We start from the raw sequence: 21,875 nt of genomic DNA, 5'->3' as shown, positions 1-21,875 counted from the left end.
ATGTGTGTGTTCCAAGTTTAGTAGCCTCCTAGTTTCCTGTTGTTTCTTTTTTTCCTCAGGCCTTAGTTTCTAGTTTCCAGTTTTTGGTTATATGTTCTTTCTCATCGTGTTTGGATGTTCAGCGGCAATAAAAGCTGCCTCTCTCAGTTTAACTCTTTTGTGGTCTGAGTCCTGCATTTGAGTCCTAAACCTGCCTGCCACACAGCAGAACCTTGACAGTTTCCCTACTTTATGTTAGGTGACTGACTATAACGGCTGGACTCAGTAGCAGAAACACACGCAGGCTCAGCGGTTGCAGTAAGTGCTGTTTTATTTACAGTGATAGGGGATATTTACAAGGGACGGGGCTATTTACAGCGATCGGGTAAACGTGCGAGGACCGAGAGGGAATGCAACAGAGCCGATGCATGCGGAAGGATGGGTGGCGCACTGGAGTGACCTGAGGATGAAGGACAAAACAGAGTTAGGGAATTGCGCCGCAAGCCAAGGGGTAAACATATGTAAACAGTGACAGTTGGAGAGCTTACTTGATACACAGTAAATACAGACGCGGGCGGTGATCACAGGCAGAGGCGAGGTAAATCTCCAAAAGAACAGGCAGGCGAGCAGGCTAATCTTAAAAGTAGAGACAGTGTCTGTCTCCTGACTGGAAGCTGGTTCCACAGAAGAGGGGCCTGAAAACTGTTCTACTTCCCCCTGAATTGTCTCCCAAACCCGAATTTTGTGGAGCTGTAGTAAGTTTTTTTATCCTGGAGTTCGCTCCATACTTCTTCCAGGAGTCAATTGTGGATGTTCTGTGACCATACACAAGTCACAGAGCTGCTGTATTTGTACTGACATTAGATTACACACAGGTGCACTTTATTTAGTCATTAGCACTCATCAGGCAATGTCTATGGGCAACTGACTTCACTCAGACCAAAGGGGGCTGAACAATTACGCACACCCCACTTTGCAGTTATTTATTTGTAAAAAATGTTTGGAATCATGTATGATTTTCGTTCCACTTCTCACGTGTACACCACTTTGTGTTGGTCTTTCACATGGATTTTCAATAAAATTGATTCATGTTTGTGGCTGTAATGTGACAAAATGTGGAAAAGTTCAAGGGGGGCGAATACTTTTGCAAGCCACTGCAAATTCAGCTAACTGTTATCATTTCATGAGTAAAGCTGCTCAGATGATTGAATTGCGGTTTTAGTTGAACTTTGTTGCGATTTTTGTTTTTCGACTTAATAGCCCACATTTTGATTTCGTTTTGCAAGTTGCTGATTTCACACAGATCCACTGCTGAAACGTGCCTTTGGGTTTTTCATCATTTAACAAGAATAGGCTCAGGCAATCATTGTGTAATTAGACTTAGCGTATGTGACAGTACATGGCACAAAATGAACAAGAAGCTTTCATGTATCTAAATCCAGATTTTAGTCCCAAATTTTGTTGATCATAATGAAAATATATACTCTCTAGTATATATTAACCACTTGACGTAAAATAATATATACAAAAGAAAACATCCTGAATCACATTTAGTGTTACAGTTTAGATCACCACAATAGGATATCCACAATTTAGGATACAGACATTTGTTTTAGTTCGACATCGCAATCATTCTACGATTGAGTAGTTTACAGAACCAGCAGTTAGCAGCAATAACTTCAGCTGCTTCAATTCATTGACATTTGCAAGCCTACTTTTATACACAGTATTTCAGTCAGGTTGAGGTCTGGGCTTCCATGCTGTAGATTTGCTGCTGTACCTGGGGTCATTATCCTGTTGCATGGCCTGATTTAGGAGAAGCTTTAGCTGTCGGACAGATGGCCTGACATTTGACTTAGAAAACTTTGGCATACAGAGGAGTTTGTCGACTGCAAGGTGCCTATCTCTTGTGGCTGGAGAACAAGCTCAAATCACCACCCTCAAATCAGCATGCTTGACAGCTGGATTGAGGTGTTTATGCTGTGTTTGATTTTTGCTGAAGGTACTGCTGTGCATGATGGCCAAACCTTCGCTTTGGTCTCATCTGTTAAAAAGACGTTGCTGCAGAAGTCTTCTTCAAGGGCAAATTTGCAGCCGAGTTGTCGTGTTCTTTTAAGAGAAGAAGCTTTCTCCTGGCAGCCCTTCCAAACAAGCCATACTTCTTTGGTCTTTTTCTAATTATACTGTCATGAATGTTAACATTTAACATGCTGTCTGAGACCCTGTAGAGGCTGAGATGCAGCTCTTGGATATAGTGCAGTTTCTCTGAGCACTGAACAGTCTTTGGGGTGGATCTGAATGCTGCAGACTAGCAAACCCTGCTAATGCTAACATGTTCCAGCAGTCTGTGTTTTCCCATCAAGCAATAGTGTTAAACTTTGAGTTTTTGTTCTTTCATTTGAGATATATACGTATTCAGTCGTTGGTTGACACACCATTTAGTCACTGATAGGCTGATACAATAACATTGCTTTATGATTTCTTGTTAAGATTTGCTTATTAATAGTAAATGTAGGCACTATGGCAGTATAATAGTACCACTAATATTAATATATATATAGAGAGAGTCTGGATGGCATTACCTTGACAGCTATAAGAATAGATTATTCTTGGCCAAGAACATTTTCTTTAACAAGCAAACTAAGAATGCCCTCTTTCCTCTGCCAAGTAAACCAGAGACATACTGAAGCTTCTAAGATGCACTATTGATTGGAATTACTTATTATAAGGCTGTTCTAAAAGCTCCCTGAAAAGCCTTCAGCTGATGAAAATCAAGAGATCATATATGTCCACAGTGGATATTCTTTTTAATGGCTGTAAAATCCACAGTTGGCAAACCCTTGCTGATCAAGTCATATCATGATATCACTGCAAACCCACCAAATCAACGTAACAAACCAACGACTGAAATAGTTCTGTTAGAGATCTCTTGCTGTTAACATGAAGTTCTTTCTTCCTCCCTGCCACCAAGTGTTTGCTCATACAGCCTCATCTGATTGTCAGGATCCTCTCACTAATGTCTTTAGCTTATAACAAAATGCACTTTGAGATAACCATTCCTGTGAAACAGCTCTACATAAATAAAACTGAACTGACCCGGACGTGTAACATTAATAAGGAGTGGTTTGCTTGCTCCAACTCCTTCTGCCTCATCTCAGCATCCTTGGCACTCTGCTGATCCTTCTGCAGTTTCTTGATGTAGTCTACAGAAGCCTTGAGAATGGTGCCTTTATTCCAGCGCATCTTTCTGTCATTATTGCGATGTCAGTAAAGATAAGAAGGACAACAGAGGCAGAGGACAAGATCATGATTTATACGCCTAATGCGTGGCCCCCTGGCATTAAAATTAAAACAGTGTAACTTTATGTGAGCAGTGGAAAATGAAAGCGCCAGTAAGACCTACGGGTCTGATGACTCGGGTATCAAAGTACCCAACTCCTTTATGCGGTCACTGATGTTGAACCAATGCCTCCTCTCAACTGCTACCAACAAAGCAAAGGCACACAAGGTCACCTCCAGCAATCAGCTGGTATTAAGCAGAAGTGCACAAACAACTAAATAGGATGTTGTGATTCTGAATCTGAAATGTTAGCGTTCATGTTACGAAAAACTAAACTGTTTATTAAAAACTAAATAAATAAATGAAACAAGACACATGTTTATAAAAGAAGAAGTATAACGAGTACACTTATTGTAATGTGATTTTATTCAAACTTTGAAGCACTTTGTAACTGTGTGCTTTAAAAACTGCTACACAAATAAACTTCTTCTTCTTTTGCTTATGTTGATTGTGTTTTTCTTGTATCTCTTGTTTATATTTTCTCAGTCCTGTTTTGTCCTTTGGGTTAGGGTCGTGTTGTTGTTGCAGCTCTTTGTTTCCTCGCTCTGTGCGTCCTGTATATGCATCCCTTGTGATTTCTGGTGTTTGGACTCTGATATTATTCCTGTGTTTTGGGCATTTTGGACTTTGTTTGCTTCCTGGACTATCAGCAAACACACCTCAACCTGTCTGCAAGTTCAACACAGAGGTCATGACTGCTGTATGAATACAGTCCATAAAGGCTGATTCCAGTCTATTTAGACTAAAATAACACTAAAAGATTGAGTAGCTCTGCTCACCACAACAGCTTTTCCACATCATTTAACAAGAGGTAAAACTGACACAAGAACCAATACTATCTGGAAATTCTAGATCTTAAGTTACTTTAGCTTTCATTAAATCTGTATGTGAGCTTTTACTTCTTCTACTCAAACCAGTGCTGAACTTTATCTCATATTAACAGCTTGCTGTGTCTGTAAATTTCATCTTTCACTTCCTTAAACTCGTCGCCCAAACTTTCATGCAGAGCTCCAGACACTTTTCTGAGTGAATATACCAGTTTACTATGAGTACATTAGTCAAGACACATTTATTTAAGAAAGAAGTCTGAGTGTATCAAGTAACATTTTGATGCAGAGTGATAAGTGTTACTGTTCTGTGCTGCTCATGTTGGCCCTTGCCTCAGCTTTTGATACTGTTGGCTATCACATTGTGCTCGGTAGGCTGAGGTGCTGGGTTGATGCATGAGGATCTGCATTTTCACTCCACAGGGTTTGGCATTCAGGTGTAGGAGACCTGGCAAAACAAAGAGGAGAGAGGCAGGCCACAAGTCCCACCTAACATGAAACATGAAAACAGATTGAGCAGTGTGAGGAGACAACGCTCTCTCTGTGATTCTTTTTGTCTTGGTAGAGATCACGCAGAGATGTTTCCACATTGCAAAGAATCCTTTTATTACCCATTTTCCTTACAGATGCATCTGGAGATCAGCACACTGCATCCTATGCAGTCCTGTGCTAAAGGCTGATCTGTGGAGCATTCTTCACACACACCTTTATAGACCTTAACTTCATACTCTCATTTGAAGTTAAGGTCATGTTTACCTACAAATAATTAAAGCTAGGCACACTAGAGTAAGGGGGTAACAGTCCACTTTAGTGGGAGCAAAGAAATAGTTATACTGCAAGCAAATTAAGTACTGCAAGTAATTTTAAGTAATGTGTAAATCATTTTTGATAATAATTTTTCACAATTTACAGTATAATTTTCATTTTCTTACACAGTGAAAACGGCATTTTTTTTATTCATAGATAGATATTTAAGTCTTAAAGTAAATTATTTCTTCATTACCTTTACAGGGTAAGCCCAGTAAGACTGTCCTTTAGAAGTCAAAGGGAAAATTAACCTCAGCCTTCACCTCTGTGAAAACTTCCACTGACATTTCAGATTTCAAGTGATTATGATTGAAAAAACAAACAAAAACGGCTGGTGAAACAAAGATAAAAGATAATGGATTACACTGTACAGCTGCATGAAGTGAACTCTGATATATGCATTAATACAAAAGAAGCTCTCAGCTTCACAGGACAGTTTCATCTTCTGTCATTAAAGCAGCAGCTTGTTTTCCTCCACACTGAAGAATCTCATCTTCTTTTCCCTCCGTCTACTCTCTTGCTCAACTTTTGCTCGCATGTCAAAGTTGTCCTCCAAGACTGCCCTTCCTCTGTTATTGTAGCTGATGTTGGACCAGGAGATGACGGAGCCGCTGTAAGACCTAAAACCACAACAAAACACACACTTTTAACAAGCTTTTAAAACAAGACTTAAACATTAAAAAGCAAATTTAAGACAAGGCCTGTTTTAAATGAAAAAAAACCTTTTCTTTTATACTGTGGTTATGATTAAACGGTCGGTGTGTGAGTTCAGCATAGAGATCTTACCCGTAATAACTTCTGCTCATGTAGTAGAAGATGTCTCTATATCGCAGAGGATAGTCCCACACCTGGACGTCTGTCAGCTGACCATCAAATCCTGGGAAACTAATCACAGGCTCGCCTGACCACACATACTGAACACACAGAAAAAAGAGAAGATCAAAATTACAGATGATTAAGTGATTTTGAGAATAATATTATCTACTTTTTAAAGCCTTTTAGAAATCTGGATTACAATGAAGGAGTCATTTGAGTGTTTTCTTCACTTAGATATAAACAAAACAAAACAAAAAATGATTCTCTGTTGTCATTAATATGTCTTCTGTTGAAGTCTCAGGCACAAGAAGGGTGGAAAGAAGTTACTGTTCCAGCTGGTGGAGTCCAGCTATCTCAGGGTCTTGTTTCATGAACGACAGGCTGTAATGTGATTAAGAGATGGCTTTTTCCCCGTGACCACGAGCTGTGAGAAAATTAAATCATGGATACAAGTAGGGCTGGGCGATATGACCCAAAATTCATATCTCGATATTTTTTAGCTGGATGGCGATATAAGATATATATCTCAATATTTTTTTTTTAAAGCCACAAGGTAAGAACCAAAAGAGAGTTCTTAGTCAAAGCTGTGTCCCAGATGTCACACGGGCACTTATTAACATACAGCATAGATGTACATGAAAAAAACATCTCAAAAATAAATTCTGAGCATTTATTAAATAATAATGCTCCATAAATAAAATAAAACTGTTGTTTTTGTGCATAACAAAAAGCTCACAATTGTGCAGTCAAAATGTAAACTAAAAGACGCTGAGCATAATAACAAAGACAGATTTCACAGCTGCTCTGTTCCCAACTTCTACTGTGTGACTGACAGCCTGGAGTTTGAAATCCTCTTTGTAACCACGTCTCTTAACAGGTGCCATTTATGGTCCTTATACACACACAATACGGCAGACCTTCCCAAAGTGTGGGGCCCGCCCCCTAGGGGGGGCGCGGCATGAAAGAGGGGGGGAAACAAAACGCTTGGACACTGCTAGCACGGGGCGGCCACAGAAACGCAAAGCAGGAGATGAAGCATAGCTGAATATGTTTCCAAATCAACTTCATTCTAAGCCAAAGACTAGAAAATATGGTGAAGCAAATCTTCCCTTTGGGTTCACCTGCACAAGTGCCGAGGTAGGTCTCCCCTGCAGAATTGGTTTTCCCTGTGTCGGGAGCAGCGGGGAGGGGGGCGCGAACATTTTTCTTGTAAACAAAGGGGGGCCCAGCAAAAAAAGTTTGGGAACCACTGCAATACGGTAATATTACGTTGAAGCACAGTACTTATCACTCCGCGAGGCTCCTCGGTAGCCGTAATGCTCGACAATCCATCAAGCCGGTGTGGCTCCGTAGCTTCGCAAAGTCGTACTAAAACATTTTTGACAGATTGCTGAGCGCCGTGTTCCACATAAAATCGGTTTGCGGTCATCAAGCACAACCAGAATTCATACATAAGGCGCGCTGTCAACTTTTGTTAGAATGAAAGGATTTTAGGCCGTACATGACGTTAGCGTGGTTAGCTCGTTAACACGTTGACGCCGTCCAGTCCCACGCACGGGGCGATGCGCAGTAACTCGTTAACGGAGATTTGCCGTGTCCATCTTGTCGCTGCCTGCAGGTGAAGCAATGGGGGAGGAGGGGGAGTTGTGTTCAGTGAAGGAGAGGCGAGGCCGAGTAATGTTGCGTAAAGACAAAAGTGGACGAAAGAGAGTCAAACTTGTGGCTCCACAAGTATAGTTATAACGTAACATAGACTATATCGATATAAACGATATTGTCACATCTTATATCTCGTATAAAAATATATCGATATTTTTAAAAAACTCGATATATCGCCCAGCCCTAGATACAAGTGAGGAAAATGAACTTCCTCTGAAAGGTGTCTGGGTTCCGCTCATCGGAAAGACATTTCAATTAAAAATACTCAAATAAATAAATACCTGAGGTGGTTCATTAATCTGACCAGAATGCTTCCTGCACACGTGAACTCGCACACTACTTTACTCTGTTTAGTAAGTTTGTCTTTCTGTCTCTACATCTACACAGGTTTTAACATGCTGATTCTAACTTTGTCGACATTCTCACCTGATAAGGCATCACCTTCCTGGGGCTCATATACCCGCCACTGAACATCTGGACTACACTCTTACTGGTGTCCACAGTGAGGCAGACACTGGTCCAGATGTCCTGCTTAATGTCTGGCCATAAGTGGACAATGGGCTGCAGGTCCACACTGATGGAATCATAATAGGACAGCATGAACGTGTGAAAGCTACCCTGGAGACTCAGCGAGGATGTGTCTGGACTGAGAGTGAAGAGTGGGAAGGTTGGCTGCACGGCATCAGTCATGTAACGCAGACACACTGACACACCTGCAAGAGATGTAACAAAAACGGGTTGGACAACACATTTCCTTAAAATGATTGGAAACAGTTTGCATCGGGCTTTGACAAATGCTTTCTTTCCTTTAGTTGGTTTGCAAGATATTTTACCTGCTCAGGATCAATGTGAATATAAACTGTACCAATTTCAGCGGATCAATTTCATTGATCTGCAGTGCACACAGTCATTCAGCTGCACAGGCTGGACTTCTGGATAATAAGGTAATGCTACACTACTGTTTGTTTGTGTTTGTTTGTGTTTTTTATTTTTATTTTATTAGATTAATGGAATTACAGTCTATAAGATTATACACTTACAGAGTCAGCACTTTTGCCAAATTTGTTGTCTGGCTTCAAACAGACTAAACCAAGGGGTGTCAAGCATAAGGCCCGGGTGCTGGAATTGGCCTGCAAAAGACTACAATCTGGCAGTCTGTACATTGTAGAGGAGGACGGAAATTTCATGCTTTTCACTGTGTTTCCATGACTTTTACAGCTTTTTCTACTGATAAAGACCTCCTCTATGGTCATTTACACTTCACCAACATAAATAAGCAAAAGAAAAACTGTTAACAGAAAGTTCCTGTTTTTTCACCATCTATTATGAAAATATTATGAAAATATGAATGAAAATATTATATATTAAATATATTATTAGAGACTTAGACTTAGAGCTTTTTATTGTCATTGTGCAGTTTCTTGCACAGCGAAATTGGGTAGCTGAACCACAAAGGTGCTAAAGTAAGAAGAAGAGAAACCAATATACAACGAAGGCGGAAAATAAATAAATAATTAAATAAATAGAATAAAATAAAAAACAGTGTATATGTATACACATATGTGAGTGGAACTATATACATGGTGTATGTGTAGGAAACATTGAAACAGACTGGGACCAAAATAATTGCACATGAGCCAAAAATATTGCACAGAACATGGAAAGATTACAGTGGGTTTGCTTTAAAAAATATTCTGTCAATTAACAAAAATGTTCATGTTATAATTAGCTCGCAGATCTAACAGAAATATTTCATGTAATTTTTCAAATTTATTTCTCACAATTTAAGCCCTAAGCAGCAATTCTTTATCATGCCGAAAACCTGAGATGAATTCTTAAAAACCTTTTTTTCATGGTCTAAGGAGCTTGGAAAGAAAAGCGCCTGGATGTTTCCCCTCTCATCCGAGAAGCTTCTTCAGTCCTAGGGTCAAATGGTGGAGAGTCCCAGATTTAAGCCCTGTGGGAGTGTCACCCCAAGAGGGACAAAAGGACCCTGAAGAAGCTTCTCGGATGAGAGGTGAAACGTCTTCAAGCACCTTAAAGAAGTCCAGACGCTTTTCTTTCAAAGCTCCTTAGACTACAATGACCTGGATGACTGAGAACCTTCACAGACACTTCTTTTTCATATATTCAAATATCTCTGGGATTAACCGTGTAGTTAAACGGGCAAAAAAGAGAACTTTTCCAGTCCTGCTTCAGATCAAAGTAGCTGTTTAATCCTTCTCTGTACAACCAGTAAATCTAATGCCAGTAGAATAAACCGCTGACTGCGTCCACACCACCTCTTTGAATGTACATACTCACTTCTGGTTGGACTCTGTGTAGTTGTAGCTTTGGTGGTGGTGGTCTTTGGAGGTTTGGTGGTGGTGGTGGTGGTGGTGGTGTTTGGATGTTTGGTGGTAGTGGTGGTGTTTGGATGTTTGGTGGTGGTGGTGTTTGGATGTTTGGTGGTGGTGTTTGGAGGTTTGGTGGTAGTGGTGGTGTTTGGATGTTTGGTGGTGGTGGTGTTTGGATGTTTGGTGGTGGTGGTGTTTGGAGCTCCGACTTTGTAGCTTCTGGTTGGGTAGGGAGTTTGGAAATGATAATTGGGGTGATAGAAGATTACTCCTCCATAATTACGAGACAAAGTGAACATCCTCCCGTCTAGATTTATTTCAGAACTTCCTGCAGACAAAAAGACAACAAAAAAGCCGTTATAACGTTTTCCTTCCTTCCTTCTTCCTTCATTATATGTGTTTTTATGTTGACTTCTGGGGTCTTGCTCCCAAAAGCAGGTTTAGGAAAAACTAAACAGCACACACCCCAATCCTCTGCAAAAGTTTACACCTTTAAAAACACTAAAATCCAGCTCCTTTATTTCCTTTCTGGTGACATAGAAGAATATCTGTAATGTTTCATCCTCACATTGGAATCAAATTAGTTCTTTGTTCTTTTTATAACTCTTTGTGTCTGTAGTATGCAATTAAATTTCTAAATGGGATGGCTGCAGGATGGCTACCACAGCATCCTGCAATGACATGCCATCCCACCAGTTTGCGTTTATTTAGACCATCATTTATTTATCAACAGGATAATTACCCCAAACACACCTCCAGGCTATCTAAGGACCATTTGACCAAGAAGGTGAGTGATGGAGTGCTGTGCCAGATGGCCTGGCCTCCATAGTCACCTTACCATAAACTCAAATGAGATGGTTTGGGATGAGATGGATCGCAAAGTGAAGGCAAAAGGGCCAACAAGTGTTCAGCATGGAACTCCTTATAAACTGTTGGAAAACCATTTCAGGTGACGACCTTATCAGGCTAATTGAGAGAATGCCAAGAGTGCGCAAACCAGTAATCAAAACATCTAAAATATGTTGAGTAATTTCACACTTTTTTGTTTACTACATAATTCCATGTGTGTTCATTCATAGATTTTATGCCTTCAGTGAGAATTTACAATCTAAATAGTCATGAAAATAAAGGAAAGAAAACATTAAATGAGAAGGCTGGGACATTTTGTGTTATGTGTTGTAATAGATGTTATATTCTGTGCTTGATGCTAACACTAGCCTACTGCTAAATAAATGCTAGTAGTACATTTTTACCTGCTAGCGTTGAGCTCTGCACAGAGGGTGCTCGTGCAAGCTGTTAGCATTAGCATGAATGTGGTTTTAAAGGGGTTTTTTTTGAACAGGACATTTCTCACCAGTTAAATATTTGAGGAAAATAATTGTTCTTTGCAATCAGACACAGAAAATCAGCTTCATGTCAAAATTCACACAGTAACGAAAGTGACATGGATACATGTATTTGCATTTACTAGAAAATGCCTTTAAGATTCTTTTGTTTACCTGTTGTTCTTGGCCATGTGGGTCGTTCTTCAGTAGGAGCTGGTTCAACCATCGTTGGCATGAAAACCATCAGACTGAGAACAAAAAGTAGCTTCATCTTCATCTATAAAACAAACCCTGCAGTGAACTTGATGTGTTTATCTCTCTGCTGTCTCCCTGAGTCCGAGCAGCCTGCACTTCAGCTTGTTTGCTTTCAGTTTTCTTATTCAAGAGTCAACTTCCTGCATGTTCCACCTTCCCTTTTTGTTCCCACTAGTCTTTCTACATAGCAACAAGCTACAATTACTATGCAAATACTGAGGAACTAGACTTAAAAAAAACCCCACAAACTTTTAAAAAAATAATTTTTAATACTTTGTTCAGAATCTTTTTAAGGGAAGCATTGCCCAATCCTCAAACTCAAGGATATCAACAAACCTTGGGCAAGACATTTTACCCTACCGCCTACTGGTGTTGGCCAGAGGGGCCGATGGCGCAATATGGCAGCCTCGCTTCTGTCAGTCTGCCCCAGGGCAGCTGTGGCTACAACTGTAGCTTGCCTCCACCAGTGTGTGAATGTGAGAGTGAATGAATAATGGAATTGTTAAGCGCTTTGGGTTCCTTGAAAAGCGCTATATAAATCCAATCCATTATTATTATTATTATTATAAGCTGTTGATCAAGTAATTTCTTTGTGTGTGACAGAACAAATTCATTTTTAAATAACTCATGACTCATTCACAATGAAGTCATTTAGTAGACCAGTGGTTCCCAAACTTTTTTTGCTGGGCCCCCCTTTGTTTTACATGAAAAATGTTCGCGCCCTCCCCCGTGCACGCGCACGCACTAACACATCCTCCAACCACATTTCTGCCTGTGCGCGCTCAACTCTTTCTGTACACCCTTATATTTGTGCCACAAAACCAGCCAATCACAGACTTGGATGCAAAAAAATCTGATTGGCTGTTTTCGTCTCCAATCAGCTCGAAATGATGAAATGCAATATCCCAGAATCCATTTCATCCAAAACTCAAACGAGGCAGTGGTGGAGGAGCACAGAGTGGTGGAGTTTGAAATGTTACTCTTTCTGGGTCACAAAATAAACTTTTAAGATATTTTCATGCGAGAATGGTGCTGTGTAAACTTCAAAGATCTGCTCGATTTATCAAGACATCACATATTTGCATAAGTGCTCTAACGTTTTCGGAGATGCCTGTTACCCACCAGCTGACCGGGTGGTCACTCGGGTTAAATGTATATATATAAGGCTGAACTGACAAAAAATCGGCCGACTGCACCACCAGGTATTATAGGAAAAACCATAAAGCCTTTGAACTAAAACAAACGTTGTTGTGACAGTGATGTACACTGTCTTGTTGGTAAATATGTATACCAACGCGAATGCAAAAACTGAGCCTCTGAGAGGGGCTGCTATTGTGTGTGTATGGATAATAGCAAACACTGAAATACATTTTTTGCACACAGCAATGAATTTTGTTCACTCAAATTTAGCTTTTCTTCACTCAAAATAAATTTCTCCTCAAAATGCAACACTTGCACCTGCAAAAATTTTTTTTACGTGCACTCAGAATAGTGGCACAAAAATAATGTCATAGAGGGGCGGTAGTTAAACTTGCAGTAGCACAGGAACAGAGCGGGAGGGAAAGAGAGCCAGGGAGTACAACAAGAGACAACATTATCACATTAGAAAGGTATAGTAATCATCCACAACTATTTTCCATTGCGGATGATAAAGGATTCAGAAAGTTTATTCATGCAGTCAATCCTATGTATGCAATTCCAAGCAGGAAAACACTCTCCCAAAAATTATTCCAGGCCTATATGACAGAGAATGTAAATCTTTTTGTTTTGCATATTTTAATTTATATTTTATTGAGTTGTGGTTTGCAGTGTCACTTTAAATTTGTTTAAAAGGAAAAAGCTGAAAATTTAAATAGTTGCTGTTTGTATTATATCATTTATTAGATTTTATGTGGAGTGAATAAATAAAAGTATATTTATGGTGGCCCCTAGAGACAAAGCACGTACAAACTCCAAAACATGTACTTTATATATTACTGTGTTGTGGTTTGCAGTGTTTTGTGTTGTTTCACTTTACATTTGTTTAAAACAAAAAAGCTGAATATGTAAATAGTTAAAAGTTCAAATGTAAGTAGTTGGTTTATGTATTTTATAATTTATTTATTAGATTTTATGTGGAGTGAATAACTGTGGCCCCTAGAGACAAATGACGTACAAACTCCAAAACACGTACTTTATATATTATTGTGTTGTGGTTTGCAGTGTTTTGTGTTGTTTCACTTTAAATTTGTTTAAAATAAAAAAAATGAATATGTAAATAGTTAAAAGTTCAAATGTAAATAGTTGGTTTATGTATTTTATAATTTATTTATTAGATTTTATGTGGCGTGAATAAATAAAAGTATACTTAGGGTGGCCCCTAGAGACAAAGCACGTACAAACTCCAAAGCACATACTTTATATATTATTGTGTTGTGTTTTACAATGTTTTTGTAATGTAAAAAATAAATTATAAAATACAAAAACCAACTATTTACAATTCAACTTTTAACTATTTAAATTTTCAGCTTTTTCTTTTTAAACAAATTTTAAGTGAAACAACACAAAACACTGCAAACCACAATACAATAAAATATAAATTAAAATATGCAAAACAAAAAGAAGATGCACATTCTCTGTCATATAGGCCTGGGATGATTTTGGGGGAGAGTGTTTTCCTGCTTGGAATTGCATACATAGGATTGACTGCATGAATAAACCTTCTGAATCCTTTATCATCTGGAACTGAAAATAATTGTGGATGATCTCTGCTTTGTCTCTAGGGGCCACCGTATATGTTTATATATAAAAATATACAAATAAAACCACGTTTTTTTACATTAGTAATTCCTTTTGTGCATAATTGTTGGTGATAATAAATTCATTGAAGCAAGAAAACAACCTAAAGAGCCGGTTGGGAGCCGAAAGAGCCGGTTAGGCTCGGCTCACTAAAAAGAGCCAGAATTCCCATTAGAACAAAATGCTCAGTTTTGCTGGTAGAATGATTAGAGCTTTCATCTCCAAGATGAATTCTTTCAACATGAGCACTGATACCCGTCGCTTCACTGATTCAGAGGAGGACACTAAAACTTTAGATAGTCAAAGCCAAAAGATCAACTGGATCAAGGACAACCCATGATAGGCTCCCAGGATAGCTTAAATACTGCAAATTTGAAAACTGTGGAATTTGCCATCAAAAAGGCTGTTGAGTAGTTTTTACCAATTTTGGATCAAACTAAGGATCCTCAGTATAACAAGGTGCAATCAGAAACAACTGAAGAGAGTGAGCTACTTGCAAAGCAGCTCACTCATTCAGTTGAGGCAGAGATTGAAAATGCTGCAGAGAGTGGCGAAGTTATCACTCCTACATCATTTCAAGAGAAATTTTAAGCAGTCTTTAGAAAACAACTCGGGTAAGATCAAAATATTCTTTGTGAAGCAATTTGGAAAAGCAACAATTCTTCGCATTGCCAAAAACACCAGGGCTAAATTTCTGAGAAAGGGGAAAGTTGAAAGCAGTGGATCGCTCGAGCAGCTTGTTAATGATGTTGACTTACTGCTTTAGATTGTAAAAGATCACAGTTCAAATGAGCTTGAACTACTGAAACACATTTCGAAGGGCAAATCTCTGGACTTTACCCAGGTGCTCACAGACATGCTCAACAAATATGCTTCACAGGGCATGGCACCTGAAACTCTACCTGATCTTTTCAGAAGAACATACATAAAAAGAAAGATCAAAGTTTTCTTGGCACTCATGAGATGGTGGTGATAAACCCAGGCTGAGAGACATGGTCTGAGCGTAATGCTTGCAATACTTGGCACACAGACAACAACAGAACCACAGACAACAGCATCCCAGTTGCATCTTCCCATTCAAAGCCGGACCCTTTTGTACTAGAAGATCCGGTACGTAAAGCTTACATTCAAATAATCATTCACAAATTATTTAGCCGCATAGCTAAGAAATTAAACATGAAGTGCTGTCACAGTTTGCCGAGGCAAACTGCGTGGAGTGTGAAGAGTGGACCCAGGTGCAGACATTCTAAAACTCAAACTTAACTGATGAGCTGTTTATTAAGGCAGACAGAACAGTACAAAATAAAAGGGCAAAAACAATGCAAACTAAGCAATAACCTAAACTGGGCAAACTAGAAAGGAAGCACGAACTATGAAAAACCCTGGCAGAAAAACAAACAAAACTCTAAACATGGCAATGAAGATGAGCGCGCGCGCGCATATATATATATATATATATATATATATATATATATATATATATATATATATATATATATATATATATATATATATATATATGTGTGTGTGAAAACCTGAACGCAGGACTTGACAAGGGAACAACACAGACGATCCGACAAAGACTGAATGAGAACGCACGGACTAAATACACACAGGAGGCTAATGAGAGAAGTGGGAACACATGGGGGACAGCTGACACACATGAACATAACGATGTCACAGTGGAAGAGTAAAACTAAACACGATGAACACAGGAACACAAGATCTCTTCAAAATAAAACAGGAAACATGAGAGGCAGACATGACAACATAAGACACACAGACATGAAACACACGAAGGGCAAGGGAGACTTCACAGGGGTTGAAAACACAAGGGGGAGCTAATAAGCAAATGAACATAAGAAACCTAATAAGCTTAAACAAACACTATAAACATCAAAAGAACTAAAACTCAAAACACTGGGTCATAAGACCCAGGATCGTGACAAGTGCATTTGTGTATGCTCACAGAACATCCAAAATTGGCTTCTGAAAGAAGTATGAGGCGAACTCCAGGAAAAAAAAAACTTACAGCCCCAAAACCCATAAATAGGACAGGAACTGTGTTTAAAATAGCAAACTTGGAACTTACATTTTTCACACTTTCAACGTGAAAGTCCATTTAAGACACGTTCAACTCAAAACCTAACAAATAATCATTTAACCCAGCCTAATATACAAATATTAGAAATTGAAAAAGAATTCCTAAATACAGAGAACATTAAGGAACTGACAGCAGCTCGTGTTTGTCCTGTCATCAAATCTTTTTTTGAAAACATGACGGCCGAACAGTGGCGTTCCATTAAATCAGGAAACCCCGACATAGCCACTAAGACTCTTCTGCCAGAGGCCATTATAGAGATCATTGAAACTGCGTCGAAACACTTTCAAATGATCGCCCAGAATGCCAGCATTGAAGTGTCGGAGGAGGCTGCTTTGGACAACATGGGTACCATACTTCCAGAGCCTTTGACAGAAGCTTTGGAAATGGATGATCAGGGCCACAAGGATAGCACTGAAAAACTTAGAGCAGCTGTTTGCTAAAGAGGTTGTGCTGAGTGTTCAATCTGCACAGTCTGCTGACACCAAAACAAGCTTCACTTAAGAAAGTGAGCACATCATTCCTCCAAAACATCTAAACAAAATTATCAGTTTTGGTGGGAGAATAATTAAAGCTTTCATCTCCATGATGAAGTCTGTCGGCATGAGCAGTGACACTGTTGGCTTCACTGATTCAGAGGTGGACACGGAAATTTTAGATAGCCGAGATGTCCCAGAAGAACTGCTGGATCAACTACATGAAAGACTCATGACAGGCTCCCAGGACAGCTTAAATACTCCAAATTTGAAACCGGTGGAATTTGCCATCCAAAAGGCTGTCCCTCAGCTTTTGCCAGCTTTGGATCAAACTAAAGATCCTGAGTCTAACAAGTTGCAATTAGCAATAATTGAAGAGAGTGAGCTCCTTTGCAAAAGAGCTCACTCTCTTGAAATAATCAAATTATTTAGTCGCAGAGCTAAGAAATTAAACACAATGTGCACTTGTGGCTGCTCAGAACATTCCACAGTTGGCTTCAAAAAGTACATTCTTAAAGACCTGCGCGATGTCTTTGGGAGTGTAGAAAATGTTCAAGTGAAAATAAAATAAACAATAAGAACAAAGGTCGATCAAATGGACCAATACGGCAAGGCCGTGATGATCCATTTGGCAAATTAAATCCATTGGGTATCCTTGTTGGTCTTCAGACAATTCTGATGGCTAAGGAACCAAATGGGACAGGCAAATAAAAATTGTCAGGTTTTTCACTGCATTGGCCAAAGCCATCAACAAGCCATTTAGACGCACAGCTTGAAATGGTGGTTAGCCAGGCGAGTAATACTAACTACCCCCTGACTACCGAGGACAGTGACGTTGTCAGCGAGAGACTGGTGATCAGCAACGCGGTGCACGACGTCTGAGCAGATTATTGGGGGTTTCTCTCTTGCACTGTAGGGTCTTTATAATATAAAGAATTTTCAATCAGCTTTTGTTATTGGGCCCTATTTAATTACAACTGATTAGCAATTTTTAAAACATTTACAAATCAATAAAATAAATTCCAAATTTGTATTTCTGTCTCTTTTTATTTTTTACAAATGTATTTTTAAACTAGAAAAAGTTGCATTTCCTGTGAAAAATGTAGTGTGGATGCTGTACGTCTGAAACTGAATGCAGACAATAGCTGAATAAGCTGAAGTCAGTATTTGAAAAGTAGTTGAAATTATAACTTAGCAGAAACATAATAACTTGGCATAAAACACTATAACATAGCAGAAATACTGTGATTTAGCAGAAATGCATTAACTTGGGAGAAATATTGGATGGCCAGTGGAGAAAAGCTGAACAAAGTAAAGTTCCCACAAAAACACTTGTTGCTCAACTAAGACAAGTTAGCAGAAACTTTAGAAAAGCAAGTCAGAACAGCCAGCAAATAAACAAAACCAAAGTACTAACAATAATTGCATATATGCGCGCGCGCGCACACACACACACACACTGCTCTGCTTTTGGGTGTGTGTGCATGTGTCAGAGTAATTTCAAGCTAAAAGCATGCAACACACAACTTCTGCTACCGCACAGCTCTTCTACTTTATTCTCACAGTGACACATGGGTGAAAGCCTTGTAAACATTTCATATAAAGATTGACTGAGGTGCTAAATGAGATGTTGACATAATGTCAATCCTTCCTTTAAATGGAGTGGCCCAGACCTTTGAAAACTATTACAAATCGGGTTGGCCCTTCTATTTCCTGTCAGTGTGGACAGGAGGGATTTATGTGTGCAAACAAAAATGTTAGCAAACAGACAGGATGTTGAAGCATTAACTGAAATAACATGCAGAATTCATGTTTTCTACTCATTTTAGGACTACATGTATAAAGACAAATACTTCATGTGTACTGAATATTGATTAGCAAGTGGCATCCCGTGCCAGATCGCAGATCTAGTGTCTAACACAGACTGCTGTGTTAGCTTCGTTTTACCTACTGTGGCATAATTTAATTTGAAAATACTTCAATAAATGTCTTTAAAGTAAATGACATCTCCTGTAAGCTTACTGTGCCTTCGCCTCATTTTTGTGGCTTTTTTTAAATGGGATGCTAGTACTACTCAAAAACATCACTGTGGCTTTTGAAAATACGCTACTACAATAACCCAGAGTTAATTATCAATACATGATTGTTGTTAATACATGTAAGTTACAAGCCAATAACAAGTACCCTTAAAGGCAATCTATAATATGAGTTGCATAGTAAACAAAAAAGTTGAAGTAAAAGAAAACAAATGGGGAACATAATCAAGTGCTGAGAGTACTGTATTATAGTATAAAGCATTTCCCTACAGCACACTACAGTACAGTCTCTGCACCACAACCACAGTATTACTGTATATTCGGAACCCTCAGATCTGAATTAGATTTTTCCTGATGTATTGCACCACAGCATCATCCTCTCTGAGTTACATGTCGTTGTAACAGCTCAGCATGTTTTATACTACAGGCTGGCTTTAAATTTAGAGATGCTGTGCTCAAGTACAGCATAACACGGGGAGGAGAAGAAGGGCAGCAGCCAATTATCTCGTCACACAGCAGAGTTCCCCTTGTTGACTCTAAGGGGAGAGATAAGAAGGAAAAGAAGTGATTGCAACATATCCACTTTACAGTAAAACTTTTACAGTAAAATAATAGCACAAAAACTACATCCAACTTCCATGTCACGGGTCAGTAGTGTAGAGACGTACTACCTCAGACTAACCAGAGGTGGAAGGAACAGTTTATCTCTGAGAAAATGTGGTGTTTTTAAAAAAAATTCACCTCCCCCAAATTTCTGATTTTGCAAAAACTAGGTTTTATAACACAGGTCAGAAACAACCATGATATTTAATCAAAATACAGAAGCCTAACCCATTGTGTTTGGATGTTCTACCACATTTCTACCATACTTGAGGTTTTGTATATACTAGAATTGGAATATTTCAATAAATTTCCCCTTGTTTGTCTCTAACAGTAGTTAGAGACAAATCAGTACTTTCTCAAAAGGACCTGGGCAGGTTTAAAAGCTAACAGCCTAGTTGATCATTCTGGGAAGGAACTACTTCTAAAGAGTGTTGGCATCCTGTTTGACTGGAATGTTTGTGAATGGAGTGAACTGGGGTGGGGGTATTTTTTTCAAACATTTCCTGTTAAACGGGAGCAGCAGAGTACTTACCACTTACTCTGCTGCTGTGTCCTGCAATTCTGTGTCCAGTCTGGTTTAGCATTAGGTTAAAAGTCAGAAAGCAAAAGTAAGTGAGGGATGTTAACTGAGCAACTATACTGTCAGTAGTCATGCAAAAGCTGGGGATCAGTAGCCTATATCGACACTTGCACTGACAAATGAATTGATAAAAATAAAAACAAGCATTGGTGCTCAAAGGTGAGAGTATTCAAGGTCAAAGCAATGTACTGCAATGCATGGGGTGTAACAGTTTGCCTCAAAATGAGTCCATATTTCAATCATCAAAATGCTTTTTTTTAAATGTGCCTTTGTATTGGATAAGAAGACAGTCAAAGGTCAGTCAAAGGTCAGTCAAAGGTTAGTCTCAGCACGAGAAAATTAATGAAGGATTTTCAGGGAGAATTAGACATAACCAACTCATAGAAAGAGGCAGATTAAGTGGTTTACCTCGTGCATGCAAATTTGTTCAAACTCCTCTCCTGGTCATACCTTTGGGCAGAAAAATTTGTAAACATGCCTAAAGCACTTAAGATGACAATCTGCACTGGTTGGTTTCAATTTTTAAGGAAATTTAGTGAGTTTCTTGAGTAGATTTGCAAAAAACAATTTGTCTCCAAAATGCAATTACAGAAGTAAGAGTATTTGAAGACTTAGATAAATATTCAAACATAGTTGCAACTACAATAATGGTTGTGAAATGCCACATGCACCACACATTAAATATATCGTTGAGGACTTTTATTCTGCACTAGGGGTGTCAAACTCATTTTAGGCTGTGGGCCACAGAACGTCCAATTTAACCTAAAGAAGTCAAAATTGCCTAATAACCTAAAAAAACCCAAACCTGTAAATTGCTTCCCTTTCTTTTTATTTAATGAAGTTTAACTACAAATTAATTAAACCATCTAGTTTTAAAAGTGATGACTAGCAACTTGAGGTACCTGAAGAAAAAATAAGTGCAATCCAAGAATAGGTTTCAGTTTTTCCAGAAAATCTGGTATACACTACAAAGGAACCCGTCAAAACAGCTCTCTGGTCTTACACATTAACAAACAAAGGCATAAGTACAGAAAAAAATAAATCATACAATTAAAACAGAGTGATATCTTTGTTTTTAAGAAGGCTTTAAAACTTCTGATTTTTTTACTGTATCCAATAGGCTGGAGTGGATTAGTTTCACTAATCAAACCGACGGGCTTTCAGTTTTCACTAGATGAAAGAAAGGTAAATTTAATTACACAGGGCTGAACACCAGTCAGGCAAGTTTAACACCCAGAAAATTCACAACAATGTATTATGTGCAAGATGTGGTTTGTTTCCTCCAAAGTCCTTGGCTAAATGCCATGATCAACCATGATCAACAACCAATGCCATTTATATTAATGACAGGCTGGCTCACCTGACAATGCTGTGAGGTATATGCACATACTCCATAGGAATGATTTCTCCGAGCTCCTGCAGACTATGCACATACTTGATCTTACTGCTGAACTTGGAACTGAAGGAAATAGAAATCAAAAAGAGTTACAGTAAAAAATGGTTTTGCTAAATGCTACATGATAATCCTTTCTAATGAAGATTTCCATGACTTTGACTGCAATTAAATTATAAATGAATCTGAATGAATTTCAATGGCTGGGAGAGTCGTGCAAATAGCAATTACAACTCTGAGACTTTATGAAGGGTCTGGTAATTCCTAGCAAAGTCCGTATGAACCAGGATGGATGAACAATGATGAACATCTTTAGGTTTTTCTTCAGTCTGTGGGACAAAACAGTCAGAAATTACACAAAAGAGCAGTACAATTGCACTAATGACTATAGCTTATCATTGATATCTACTGATACAATGCTTTTCAGACAGGAGTCACACAGCGCTTTAAAGAAAGTGATCTAAGATTATACAAAATACAAGAAAACAAAGACAAAACAAACATTTGAAAGAAGAAAATGGAGTACATTAGCAACAGGATTAACAGCAGGAAGATCAGACTGTT

General features: G+C 38.8%; 1 protein-coding gene and 2 long non-coding RNA genes across 3 annotated transcripts; 1 reads left to right on the top strand and 2 right to left on the bottom strand.

Annotated features, from left to right (window-relative positions):
- Positions 1-10: 10 nt before the first annotated feature.
- On the top strand, positions 11-9,241 carry LOC146518221 (uncharacterized). Its single transcript, XR_014874203.1, has 2 exons — positions 11-1,016; positions 8,809-9,241. It is a non-coding gene; the product is annotated as an uncharacterized LOC146518221 (long non-coding RNA).
- LOC146518220 (uncharacterized) lies at positions 3,699-13,150 on the bottom strand. Its single transcript, XM_085160370.1, has 5 exons — positions 11,264-13,150; positions 9,733-10,092; positions 7,855-8,141; positions 5,740-5,867; positions 3,699-5,573 (listed from the first exon to the last, which is right to left on the bottom strand). The coding sequence occupies exons 1-5, from the start codon at positions 11,364-11,366 to the stop codon at positions 5,405-5,407; spliced, it is 1,047 nt and encodes a 348-aa protein (XP_085016496.1). The 5' UTR covers positions 11,367-13,150; the 3' UTR covers positions 3,699-5,404.
- A 4,851-nt stretch (positions 13,151-18,001) lies between these two features.
- LOC146518219 (uncharacterized) lies at positions 18,002-21,471 on the bottom strand. The gene is made up of 3 exons (XR_014873984.1): positions 21,279-21,471; positions 19,871-19,910; positions 18,002-19,271 (listed from the first exon to the last, which is right to left on the bottom strand). It is a non-coding gene; the product is annotated as an uncharacterized LOC146518219 (long non-coding RNA).
- Positions 21,472-21,875: the final 404 nt, after the last annotated feature.

The sequence above is a fragment of the Neolamprologus multifasciatus genome, chromosome 5 (genome assembly GCF_963576455.1).
Source record: "Neolamprologus multifasciatus chromosome 5, fNeoMul1.2, whole genome shotgun sequence".
Classification (NCBI taxonomy): domain Eukaryota; kingdom Metazoa; phylum Chordata; class Actinopteri; order Cichliformes; family Cichlidae; genus Neolamprologus; species Neolamprologus multifasciatus.
This window is presented reverse-complemented; position numbering and strand designations above follow the sequence as displayed.

What these genes read in the sequence shown, in the direction of transcription:
- LOC146518220 (XM_085160370.1), bottom strand. Translation starts at nt 11,366, where the DNA reads ATGAAGATGAAGCTACTTTTTGTTCTCAGTCTGATGGTTTTCATGCCA. An exon ending in TACACAGAGTCCAACCAGAA is followed by an intron (nt 8,142 to 9,732) that starts GTGAGTATGTAC and finishes CATCTCTTGCAG; the next exon opens with GTGTGTCAGTGTGTCTGCGT. An exon ending in ATGAGCAGAAGTTATTACGG is followed by an intron (nt 5,574 to 5,739) that starts GTAAGATCTCTA and finishes TTGTGGTTTTAG; the next exon opens with GTCTTACAGCGGCTCCGTCA.